Source organism: Heteronotia binoei, chromosome 2 (genome assembly GCF_032191835.1).
Source record: "Heteronotia binoei isolate CCM8104 ecotype False Entrance Well chromosome 2, APGP_CSIRO_Hbin_v1, whole genome shotgun sequence".
Classification (NCBI taxonomy): domain Eukaryota; kingdom Metazoa; phylum Chordata; class Lepidosauria; order Squamata; family Gekkonidae; genus Heteronotia; species Heteronotia binoei.
This window is the reverse complement of record NC_083224.1, coordinates 108,219,690-108,232,147: the sequence shown is the minus strand read 5'-3', so window position 1 is coordinate 108,232,147 and position 12,458 is coordinate 108,219,690. Positions and strand designations below refer to the sequence as shown.

The 12,458-nt window shown below is 51.7% G+C and overlaps 2 protein-coding genes across 2 annotated transcripts in view; one reads left to right on the top strand and one right to left on the bottom strand.

Moving 5' to 3' along the window:
- AGBL4 (AGBL carboxypeptidase 4) overlaps positions 1-12,458 on the top strand; it is an 801,122-nt gene that overhangs the window by 314,676 nt on the left and 473,988 nt on the right. The window contains exon 4 of the mRNA XM_060233017.1: positions 11,321-11,415. Within this exon, the coding sequence (XP_060089000.1) occupies positions 11,321-11,415 (95 nt within the window). The remainder of the gene's footprint in view (positions 1-11,320; positions 11,416-12,458) is intronic.
- LOC132567633 (uncharacterized protein K02A2.6-like) lies at positions 5,033-5,710 on the bottom strand (the record flags this gene model as incomplete). The annotated part of the gene is made up of 1 exon (XM_060233313.1): positions 5,033-5,710. A coding segment is annotated over one exon (678 nt), but the record flags the coding sequence as incomplete, so codon positions are not given.

The window sequence follows — 12,458 nt, the reverse complement described above, 5'->3', positions numbered from 1 at the left end:
AAGGAGTAACCCTCCCGTATGAACAACGCCATCCCAAAGAAAAAGAAATGCAAAGTGGCTGTCTGATGAGGCTTTACAAATAACTGAGGAAAGAAGGAAAGCGAAAGGCAAAGGTGAAAAGGAAAAATTCACCCAACTGAATGCAGATTTTCAGAGAACAGCAAGGAGAGATAAGGAGGCCTTCCTGAAGGAACAATGGAGAGCAATAGAGGAAAATAATAGAACGGGAAGGACAAGAGATCTCTTCAAGAAAATTGGAGAACTCAAGGGAACGTTTTGTGCAGAGATGGCCATGATAAAGTTGGAGAGGAGATGCAGGGCTAACACTATGGGCTCTTTCCCCTGCTGCTGATCCATTGGCTGGTGGTGAGGACTTACCAAGAATAGGAGGTAGGCCCAGGCTATGACACTGGCAATATGGTGATGTTACTTCCCACATATTGGCGATATCTGGGCAATGCTCTGGTATTTATGCTACCATAAAATTTTTACCCAAATACCAGAGTGTCACTGGGACATCCCAATGTGATGATGTCACTTCCAGTACACACATTCCCAGCAATGTAGTTGGGGCCTCCTTCCCACTCCTGGAAAGTCCTCCCATCCACTGCCAGTTGCCAGCAAAGACGTGACAACCCTAACTTCTTGTCCAGCACCACTATGTAATCATTGTACCTGCCTGACCCCACCCTCTTCAGGCCCCACCCCTTAAATATCAAAAAATTTCCTAACCTGGAGTTGGCAACCCTATCTCCTTCCCTTTATTTGCCCCTCTGACTTCAGGTTTCCATACCTTTCCCCTCCCTGCAGCCTCTACAGAGGAAAAGGACAGTCTTTCTTCACAGTCTGTGTGTGGGGAAACCAAAGCAGCTTACATCATTCTCCTCTCCCCCCATGTGATCTGAACAACAACCCTGTCAGGCAGGTTAGGCTGGAAGTCTGTGGCTGGTCCAAAATCACCCAGTCAGCTTTCACAGCAAGAACCTGTGTCTAGCAGATCTTACTCTGAAGCCCTAACTCATGCCCTCCTCAAACTCCACCATAGAATCTGCAGGAATTTCCCACCAACCTGGAAATATGCCACTAAAGGCCTCTGGGTGAGTGGTCCCCCAGCCATGCTGTCTTTCCACCCACCCAAGTGAAGGCATTCGCTCCCCCCCACACACACCTGAAGGGGAGCTGATCTCTGCCATTCTGAGAGAAAGAATGGTAGAGAAAAGATGAGAAAGGAGTGCGAGAAAGAAAAAATGATAGGAAGGAAGGTAGACAAAATGAAATAAAAAAGAAGGAAGACAGAGATACAGAGAAATAATGAGAGAAAGAACAGAAAGAAGGGAGAGGTAAAAAAGAGGGGGAGAAAGGAGTGAAAGAAAGAAAAATGAGAAGAAGGAAGATAGAATGAAATAAAAAAGACAGAAAGACAGAAAGAGACAGAGAAAGAATGAGAGAAAGGAATGGAGAGTTCTGGAAAAGTTGGGTAGAAAGGAGTGAAAGAAAGGCAAAAGTAAGGGAGGGAGGGAGAGAGTAAGGGGAAGAAGATGATATTGAATTTATATCCCACCCTATACTCTGGATCTCAGAGCAGTCACAATCTCCTTTACCTCCCCCCCCAAACAGACACCCTGTGAGGTAGGTGAGGCTGAGAGAGCTCTTGCAGTAGCTGCCCTTTCAAGAACAGCTCCTACAAGAGCTATGGCTGACCCAAAGCCATTCCAGCAGCTGCAAGTGGAGGAGCAGGGAATCAAACCCAGTTCTCCCAGATAAGAGTCTGCGCATTTAACCACTACACCAAACTGGAAGGAAAACAGGGAGACAGAAAAATGACAGGAAGACAGACAGGCAGGCAGGAAGGTAGGCAGCCATTAGAAGCCTCCCTTTCACCCCCTCCCACTTGCAGGCAGGGCGAGTGAAAGGGAGCCATTGCAAGCCTCCCTTTCACTCCCTCCTGCTTGCAGGCAGCAGGAAAGCAAAAGGGAGTCCATTCCATTTCAAGGGGCCATATGAGAGTGTAGACTCTACTGTATCTTATGGGCCCATAGGACAGAATGGACTCCATTCTATGCTATCAGCCCATAGGACAGAATGGACTGCATTGTATCCTATGAGCTCATAGGACAGAATGGAGTCCATTTCATCCTATGGGCTTATAGAATACAATGGAGTCCATTCTGTCCAATGGGCTCATAGTATAAAATGGACTCCAATCTATCCAATGGGGCATAGGATAGAATGGAGTCCATTGTGTCCTATGGACCTATAGGACAGAATAGAGTCCATTCTATCATATGAGCCCACTGTAGCCTAATTTGAAAGAGTGAAGAGTATTTGCAGATGGAAAAAGGGCTTGATAGTATGTATCAAGATGGAGTACCACTTATGTTGGCACCAAAGGTTAAAAGCTTAGGGATATTCCTGGACTTTAACAATGGAGGCCCAGGTGGCAGCCACTGCCAAATCAACCTTTAATCACCTTTGGCTGATAAGGCAGTTGGTTCCCTACTTCGAACACAATGACTTGGTGACAGTGATCCATGCCATGGTCACCTCGAGACTGGATTACTGTGCGTCTTTAAATCTCAGTGAAACTGAAGCTGCAGGAGAGCAGGAAGAACCACATGTATGAGAAAGAGAAGGAAGCCAAAGAGCCCAATCCCTCTATTTGTTTTGCATTCCTTTAGAAGCTCTGTAGCAAAAGGGATGGTAAAGAGTTATAGAACCTGTGTATGGGAAAGAGGAAAACTCCGCCCCCTAGACCTCTCTCTCTGTAAATTAGTTGAAATACAGTAGATTGTCAGATGCAGCAACTGCAGTGAGTAAAGCTATCTATACGATTGCCCCAAGGAGATCACAAAAATGTGGGTATGCAAAGTGTTTATTTTGGCTCTTTTGTGTGTGTGTCTGTGTGTTTGTGCGTGTGTGTGTGAGAGAGAGAGATTACTCTTATCTGGGAGAACCGGGGTTGATTCCCCACTCCTCCACTTGCATCTACTGGAATGGCCTTGGGTCAGCCATAACTCTTGCAGAGCTGACCTTGAAAGGGCAGCTTCTGTGAGAGCTCTCTCAGCCCCACCTACCTCACAGGGTATCTGTTGTGGGGGAGAAAGGTAAAGAAGATTGTAAGCCACTCTGATATTCAGAGTGTAGGGTGGGGTATAAATCCTATATTTTCTTCTTCAGTTTAGTGGAAGTGCAGCTGCTGTGGAACCATTTGAATTCAAAAAAGAGGAGGAAATGAAGACTGCATTCAGGAGAATTGCACTGCTGTATTTTATTTATTTGGTTTTAGGGAATACAAAGGTCTCCTGGCTCCACCCCCAAAGTCCCCAAATATTTCCTGAGTTGGACCTGGCAATCCTAATGGCTTCTGTGAGTCTATACTAGAGTTGCCAGTCTTCAGGTAGGGCCTGGAGATCTCCTGTTTTCACAACTGATCTCCAGCTGGCAGAGATCAGCTCCCTTAGAGAAAATAGCTGATTTGAAGAGTGGACTCTATGGTATTGTACCATGCTGAGGCCTCTTTCCCTCTCCTCCCCAAATCCACCCTCTCCCAGATCCCTAAAGTCTCCAGGTATTTTCCAACGCAGACCTGGCTTGAAGAGATCAGTGGAATCCTTTCTGAGTGGCTTTATTCTGTTTGGTGTTGTGGTTAAGTGCATGGACTCTTATCAGGGAGAACTGTGTTTGATTCCCCACTCCTCCACTTGCACCTGCTGGAATGGCCTTGGATTAGCCATAGCTATCACAGAAGTTGTCCTTGAAAGGGCAGCTGCTATGAGAGCCCTCTCAGCCCCACCCACCTCGCAGGATGTCTGTTGTGGGGGGAGAAGATATAGGAGATTTTAAGGTGCTCTGAGTCTTTGCATTCTTCTTTCACATTCACTTAAGGCTTGCCTATCCTCAGTTCCCAGTGGGAGATCCCCCAGTTTTACAGGCTCCTTCCCACCCCCCGGTCAGCTAGCCAGCAGGGGGAAGCCCTGACCCAACAGCAACCATGTGCCTTTCCACTTCAGAAGGCTTAAGAAGATGCTTGGAAAGGCTTGGTTTTTAGATTGTGCCTTTAAATCTAGGAGCCAGGCCGATTGGGGGTGGGATGAGCGGGTAGAACAACATGGCTGCTCCCAGTGACCTATGAAACTGTAAGAAAGGAAGGGAAACCAGCCCAGACCCTCTGTTTGCTTTATAATCTTTTCAGAAGTTATTTGCATAGTTAAGGGTAAACTAGTATGTACTGTGTAACGTACTCGAAGCGGAGACGAGAGTAGGGCAACATAGTTTATTAGGAGCACGTTGCAAGAGAAGAACACGCGGGCCGGGCCCCGCTTATGTACATTTCCCGGTACAGCCTCCTGGACAGGTCAAGCCAATCCTGACCTGTTAAACTTCCCGCCACAGCTGGTGATTGGCGGGGGACTCTGCGCTCCGCGTAGGAGGCGCCTGGGACCGCCCAGTCGCCTCTGCGCGGGGGCGCGTGTGGCTGCTGATACACTACACCCCTCCCCCCCTGGTTAATGAACATAGTCCTTTAGGTACGCGGGGGGTCGGCGCTCCCTGGTGGACCGTCTGAGGGGGTCCTGTAGAGGCGGCTCGACTTCCGCTGCTGTGGTGCGTCGGTGGACCGAGGTGCGGCCGGTGGCTGCGGGTCTGGTTCTGCGGGTCTTTCGGGGTCTGTTGGACCCGGTGCTTCGTGCGTCGGGGTTGCTGGTGTTGGAGCCGCCTCATCAGGTCGGTCCCTAGTAGGGGCCCCCCCGGAACCAGCCTCTTCTATATCCGCCGGTTCCTCCGGCAGAGTGCGGCGTCGTAGCTGGTCTATGTGCCGCCTTAATACCTGGCCCCCCTCGGTTGATACATCGTAGTGGCGAGACCCTGTTACTCGTAGCACCCGGCCCGCCACCCAGTCGGGCCCCCTGGCGTAGTTCCGGGCGTATACTGGGTCGCCCGCGAAGAAACCCCTGGCTGCGTCCCGGACCTCGGGGCTGCTGCGGGGGTCTGGCGCCCGGTCCGGGTGTAGCCGGTCTAGTCGGGTTATGAGCTTGCGCCCCATGAGGAGCTCTGCCGGACTGACCCCCGTGATCGGGTTGGGGGTGATCCTATTGTCGAAAAGAAACGCGGCCAACCTGTGGTCCCAGTCGCCCTGCACGATCCGGCTCAGGGCCTCTTTGGTTGTGCGGACCATCCGCTCGGCCTGGCCGTTGGTGGCCGGATGGAAGGGGGCGGACCTTATGTGCCTGATTAGATATCTCTGGAGGAACGCCTGGAAATCCGCCGATGTAAACGCGGTCCCGTTATCCGAGACTATGGTGTCCGGGATCCCGTGTGTGCATAGGACCCTGCGTAGTGCTCGGATTGCGGCGGCGGACGAGGTGGACCCTACCGGAATGACCTCCAGCCATTTGGTGTGTGCGTCCACGATTATCATGAAGATCTGCCCCTGGAATGGCCCCGCGAAGTCTATGTGGAGCCTCGACCATGGCTTCCCGGGGGATTCCCATCGAGTGGTGGGGGCGCTAGGCGGCTCGGGGCGTGTTGCTTGGCATGTCTGGCACCTCCGGACCCAGTCCTCAATCTCCCCGTCCATCCCCGGCCACCAGACGTAGCTCCTGGCTAACGCCTTCATTCTGACTATGCCGGGATGGGTCTCATGTAGGGACTCGAGCACCCGCTTTTGCAATTGGGGCGGAACCACCACCCTGCTCCCCCATAGTAGGCACCCTTTGTGGGCTCCTAGTTCCTCCCTCCTAGTCTTATACGGCTTGAATTCTTCCCCCATGATCCCCTCTGGCCAGCCCCTCACCACCCAGTCGAGCACTCTTGCTAGTGTCTTGTGTTTCTGGGTGGCCTTGGCGACCTCCGCTGCGTGTAGGGGCGGCTCCGGGAGGCTCTCCATTAGCATGACCTGGTGTGCGGGGGCGGGGTCTGGACCCGTTTCAGGAAGCGGCAAGCGGCTGAGCGCGTCCGCGTGACCCATAGCCTTGCCAGCCCGGTGTACCAGTGTGTATGTGTAGGAGTTGAAGAATTGGTTCCACCTCAACACGCGCTGTGACAGTATTTGGGGGGTTTGTCGGTCTGGAGCCAGCAGGCCAAGGAGGGGCTTGTGGTCCGTGGCTATTGTGAACCTCCGCCCGTACAGGTACTCGTGGAACTTGCGGACCCCCGCCACAATTGCCAGAGCCTCCTTATCAATCTGCGCGTAATTGCGCTCCGCTGGTGTCAGTGTGCGGGAGTAGTATGCTACCGGTACCTCCCTCCCGTCCGGGAGTTGGTGCCCCAGGACTGCTCCCACCCCGTACGGCGACGCGTCACACGCCAAGATGACGGGGAGGCCCTCGTCAAAATGGTGGAGCACCGCATTGGACACCAGGACGTCCTTGACCGCCTGAAACGCGGCGGCTTGTCGTTTGCCCCAAACCCAAGGGGCTTTTTTGTCCAGCAGGCGGTGAAGGGGCTCCGCCAGTGCTGCCTTGTGGGGGAGGAACGAATGATAAAAGTTAAGTACCCCCAAGAAGCTTTGTAGCTCCGCTTTGCAGGTGGGGGCCGGGGCTTGCACTATGGCCCGTGTCTTTTCTTCCGTTGGGTGGATTCCCGCTGCATCTACGGCGAACCCCAGGAACTCCACCCGTGGAACCCCCAACAAGCATTTCTCCCTCTTAACCTTGAGGCCCGCTGCCTGGAACCGGCGGAGCACCTCTCGTAGGCGGTTGCCGAATTCTTCGGGGTCCGAGGCGGCGACTAAAACGTCATCGAAGAACGGCTGGACTCCGGGGATCCCTTTAAGGAGAGCGTCCATTATACTCTGGAAGATCCCCGGAGCGACGCTTACCCCGAACTGTAGCCTCCTCACCCGGAATGCCCCCCTGTGGGTCGCAATGGTTTGGGCCTCCGCCGTCTTAGCGTCTACTGGGAGCTGCTGGTAGGCCTGGGCCAGGTCCAGCTTCTCAAAGATTTTAGACCCCGCTAGGGCAGCCAGAACGTGGCTCACCACCGGCACTGGGTAGGGGTTATCCTGCAGTGCCTTGTTTATTGTGCATTTATAGTCTGCACAGATCCGCACCTCCCCGTTCGGCTTGATTGGGGTCACGATGGGGGTTTCCCAGGTGGCATGGTCCACTGGCTCTAGGACTCCCTGGGCCGTGAGGCGGTCTAGTTCGGCCTCGATTTTGGGCTTTAGGGCGAACGGGACCCTCCTCGCCTTGAGCCAAATCGGCCTGACCGTGGGGTCTAGTGGTAGGGAGATGGCCGGGCCCTTGTAACTGCCTAGGGAACCATCAAACACGTCCGGGAACTCTTGACATATCTCCCCGAACCCTCTGTGCGTTAGGGTTTGCCCCACCCCCTCCAGACGGATCCCCAAGGGTTTGAACCACGCCAGTCCGAGCAGGGTGGTAAGCCGGCGCTTTACCACCAGGATGTCCAACGGGCCGTAGAAGGACCCCCGCTCGACTTGCACCCGCGCCCACCCCGCGATTTGCACTGAATTCTTCTGGAAGTCCCGGAGTATGAAGCCCGCCGGCCTTAGTTGAAGCCGCTGGCGGGGGCACAACTTCCTCAGGGTCTCCTCTGCTATGATGGAGATGGATGACCCTGAGTCCACTTCCATTTGGCAGGGGTTCCCTTCGATGAGGACCGCCATTTTGATTTTATCAAGGGTGGAGAGGGGCAAGTTCAGTACCTGCAGGGACGTGGAGTCCGTGGAGGGGAACTCCGCTGACTCGTGGTGCGTGGCCGGCCTCCGGCGGTTGGGCTTGGCTCGGCAAGCCCTGGCGATGTGACCAGCCTTCCCGCAGTTCCGGCAGCCCCAGGCCCGGTATTGGCAGTCTCTCCGGTCGTGGGGGTCGCCGCAGCTGGCGCACTTGGTGGCTGGAACTCTCTCCGCCGCTGGGGGTCGTTCGGCCGCTCGGGGGCGTTGGGCGGCTCTGTTGGGTGGCCCGGTTGGGCGGCGCAGCTGGTGGGCTTCTTCCCCCTCTGGGCAGTCGTGGTCCAGCTCCTCGTGGTGGGCGGCTTCTGTCCGGGCCTTGGGGAAAGTCCGGGAGGTCCTCTCGAATGCCACCGCCTCGCTGAAGGCGCTCTGGAGGGTGAGCTCTTCTTTGGCGAAGAGCTTTTGCTGGAGCCTCTCGTCGCGGAGGCCCCACGTGAATCGGTCGGCCAGGGTGTCTTCCAGCTGGGGGAAGTTGCAGTTCCCGGCGATCTTGTGGAGGGCCGCCAGGTAGTCGGCGGCCGATTCTCCTGCAGCCTGGTCCCTCCTGTGGAACAGGAACCGGCGGGCCACCCGCGAAGGCTGAGGCGAGAAGTGGCCGGTGAGGAGCCTGATGATCTCCTCGTAGGACTTCTCCGTGAGGCGGACGGGAGCCGAGAGACCCTTGGCGATCTCGAATGTGGCTGGCCCGCAGATGCTCAGGAGAACGTCCCTCTTTGAGCCGGCGTCGGTGACCTTGTTGGCCCTGAGGTAGAACTCGACCCGCTCCGCGTAGGACTCCCAGCCCTCGGGGTTTGCGGGGTCGAATGTCTCGATGTAGCCGGTGGTTCCGTTCTGGGTGGCCATGGCAGCGGCGGTCAGGACTCGGGGTTGCCCTAGATCTCCGTGATAGCCGCTGAGGCTAAGATCCCACCTTCGTCGCCAGTGTAACGTACTCGAAGCGGAGACGAGAGTAGGGCAACATAGTTTATTAGGAGCACGTTGCAAGAGAAGAACACGCGGGCCGGGCCCCGCTTATGTACATTTCCCGGTACAGCCTCCTGGACAGGTCAAGCCAATCCTGACCTCTTAAACTTCCCGCCACAGCTGGTGATTGGCGGGGGACTCTGCGCTCCGCGTAGGAGGCGCCTGGGACCGCCCAGTCGCCTCTGCGCGGGGGCGCGTGTGGCTGCTGATACACTACACCCTAGTTATGTTGTTATCCACCCTGAGCCCGTTTCCGGGAAAGGGCAGAATATAAAATGAATGAATGCCTTTGGTTCCCTGTGTTAGTCTGACAAACGTGGGACTTCAGCAACTTGTGAGTAAATTGCCTCAGTGAGACCACACAAATGTGGGATTGCAAACTGTTTATTTTGGCTGCTCTGTGTGTGTGTGTGTGTGTGTGTGTGTGAGAGAGAGAGAGAGAGAGAGAGAGAGAGAACACACTGGATGTGCAGCTGGCTGGGGATTAAAAAATGAAGACTGTATTCAGGAGAACTGCGTTGCTGTATTTTTACTTATTTATTTTTACTTATTTATTTTTGGGAATGTGAAAGTCTCCTGGCTCCACCCCCAAAGTTTCCAGATATTTTTTGAGTTAGACTTGGCAACTTGGCACCTACTCCAGTAAGTACAGCTAGCCTGCCTCTGTTAACCAGAACTGGCTTGCTTTACCACCCAAAGCACATGTAGCTGGATGGACTCCTCAGGCAGTGAGCAGATACTGGCAGCTTCTGTATGCTGATTACAACTTGTTGCATTTTGGTACCCCCTGCAAAGTTGAGGCTTTATCACATATTGCCCCCTAAATCCTGTCCTAAAGGTACCAGTACTTACCAGCTGTTACGGAATAAGCCATTTGTTACAGAATAAGCAGTGTTAAATCCATTCCATAAGTTTGATAGGGTACCTGTGTTGTCATCTTGGTTTTTAATTGGGATATCTCACTATTTTTGTCATAGTCTATAGGGCCTCATTAGATGGAAAAGTCTGAATGCCCCCAGCAGTTGTTTAGCTTCTGTGATAACCTCAGAACATACATCAGGAGGTGTGGCCTAATATGCAAATGAGTTCATGCTAGACTTTTCCTACAAAAAAAGCCCTGGCCACCACACTACATTGGTTCTATGGCTTTCTATATTCTATTGGTAACAATTCTGCAGCAGGATAAAAAATGTTGGAAAAGCAAAGGTATAGAAAAGGAAAAGAGTGTGAGAATAACTGCAAAAACAAAATATTTATTATTTCTAAGCCTCTTGTGCATTCTTCATCAGACGCAAGATACAAAAGAAAGCTCATGAGAGTATGTTTCTGAGAGTTCCGCCTCCTCCTTCTGAGAGTTCCACCTCCTGGAGAGCCAGTTTGGTGTAGTGGTTAAGTGTGCGGACTCTTATCTGGGAGAACCAGGTTTGATTCCCCACTCCTCCACTTGCACCTGCTGGAATGGCCTTGGGTTAGCCATCGCTCTGGCAGAGGTTGTCCTTGAAGCAGCTGCTTCAAGCCCCCTCAGCCCCACCCACCTCACAGGGTGTCTGTTGTGGGGGAGGAAGGTAAAGGAGACTCTTCGGAGTGGAGGACAGGATATAAATCCAATATCTTCTTCTTCTTGTCCATTGAATAGTATGTGTAGCTGCATAACAATCCCTGGATGAGCTCCACCACTTATTTTTCTAAAAAAATGACTCCTGGGCACACTCCCAGATGCCAAGCCAGCTGGAACTGCATTCCTGCTCAAAAAAAAGCCCTGGTGATGGCTATTGTCAGATTACAATGGGAGAGACCTAGGTACAGCTTTCCATGCTACCATGATGTCAGTTATGAGCTTTGTTTTAGCCTAATTTACATCACAAGGATGTTGGGAGAATGAAATGCAAGAGGTGGAAAATGGCTAGATCCAGCCTGGGAAAGTCTTGGAGATATGGGGAGAGTGGCTGGGAAGGGTGGAGTTTGAAGAGGGAACTCAGTGGAGATGTAGCACCATCTTCTAGAATTCCAACTTCCAGAATTAACATTTCCTTCAGAGGAACTGATCTCTGTAATCTGAGGATTAAGTATATAGTTCTTAAAGAAATCCAGGTCCTATCTGGAGGTTGGTAACCTTAAGAAAAACAGAGCTATAAATGCTACCCTAAATTTCTTGGAAGAAAGTCAGGATAAAATGAGACAGATAACAGTAGTAATCTTGACATACAGGCTAGGGCAGAAACAGAGTAATTTTCCAGTCAGATCTAGGTTTCTATACAGAACCATACTTGGACCACTAGGCTTAGTGCTAAAGTTGCCAGCTCTGTGGAATCTGAGAAGGCAGGGTTTGGGAAGGAACCTCAGTGGGGTATAATCCCATAAAATCTACCTTCCAAAGTGGCCATTTTCTCCAGGTGAAATGATCTCAGGGATCTCTAGCCACCACCTGCAGGTTGGCAACTACACTTAGTGCACTTATTTAGAGGCTGCTTTCAAGTGTTGATTTAGTCTGGGTAAATTAGGTGCATCTGTGCAAGCGTTTGGATACTTCTGGGATTTTTAAAATGACTGCCTCACCATTTATGTTTGGGGAAAATGGTCTGATTTTGCTATCCAATGTAACATTAGAGGCCTGAGTGCAATAAGCTTCACAGTACAACTGAGATTTCCCCTTATGCCTTTCAGAGGGTCATTTTCAACATTGTCAACTTCAGTAAAACAAAAAGCCTCTATCGTGATGGAATGGCTCCAGTGGTAAAATCCACAAACAGGCCTAAATGGTAAGTTTGCACTCCCATTAACATTGCATTTGTGGAGGGAGCTTTCCAATGGGTTTTGGAACTGTTATACTGTGGTTCATTGAAACTTTGATTTTTCAGCTCTGTTTATATTTGCTTCAGCTATTATATTGTTTTTCTCACATAATAGTTGATATTCATCTTATAATATGGCTTAATTTTATGAAAGGCTGCATGATGCTCACAGGGTAGGACAATAGGATCCTAATGCACTTTTAGTGCCCTTAACTCAGCACTGACCTGGTAGAGAAGTAGCCATTCTTTGGCAATTAATTGTCTAGCATCTGACCCTTACCTTGCTTTTGCACAGTTTTGGCATAAAAGGGTAGTGGGGGCTGTTGTGTACTGCCACTTTAGGAGTCTGTCCCAGTAGGCCTCAAAGCAAGCAGGAGAGTAGGAGGGACTCAATATTTCTTTTGTCAGTCTCCCTGCTAGCAGCCTGGAGGAGTTCAGGGAGAAAGGAGAAAAACCACTGTAAGGCAATCCCCGGACTCCTATGTCGGCAAGGCAGTGGGTCATTAGATCGTAGTTGACAGTGTCAAACGCTGCTGAAAGATCTAGCAATAGCAGCAGCACTGACCCACCTTGATCCAGATGCTTTCTGAGGTCGTGAGGGCAACCAAGACAGCCTCCGTGCCATGCCCAGGGCAGAAGCTGGACTGGAAAAGGTCGAGGATAGAGGTGTCCTCCAGGAAAGCTTGAAACTGCTCCACCACCGCTTTCTCAGTTACCTTACCCAGAAATGGAAGATTAGAGACTGGGCGGTAATTGGCTGGGACCATAGGGTTCCTCCCCCACCCGATGCTGGCCTGAAATACTAATGCAATTTTTTTAATACAACATATCAGGCTATTTTACACAACACAAGTGTTTCTTAGACATCTCAATAATCAGATATTTTTAAGCAGTACTGCTGGTCTTTGGGAAAGATTGGATGACAGCTAGAAAGGTGAAAAGTGCAATTAGGATAAACATCCAGAAGTTAGCGACACTTGCAAATGTCTGTCTCAACTTTTCCTCCCTAT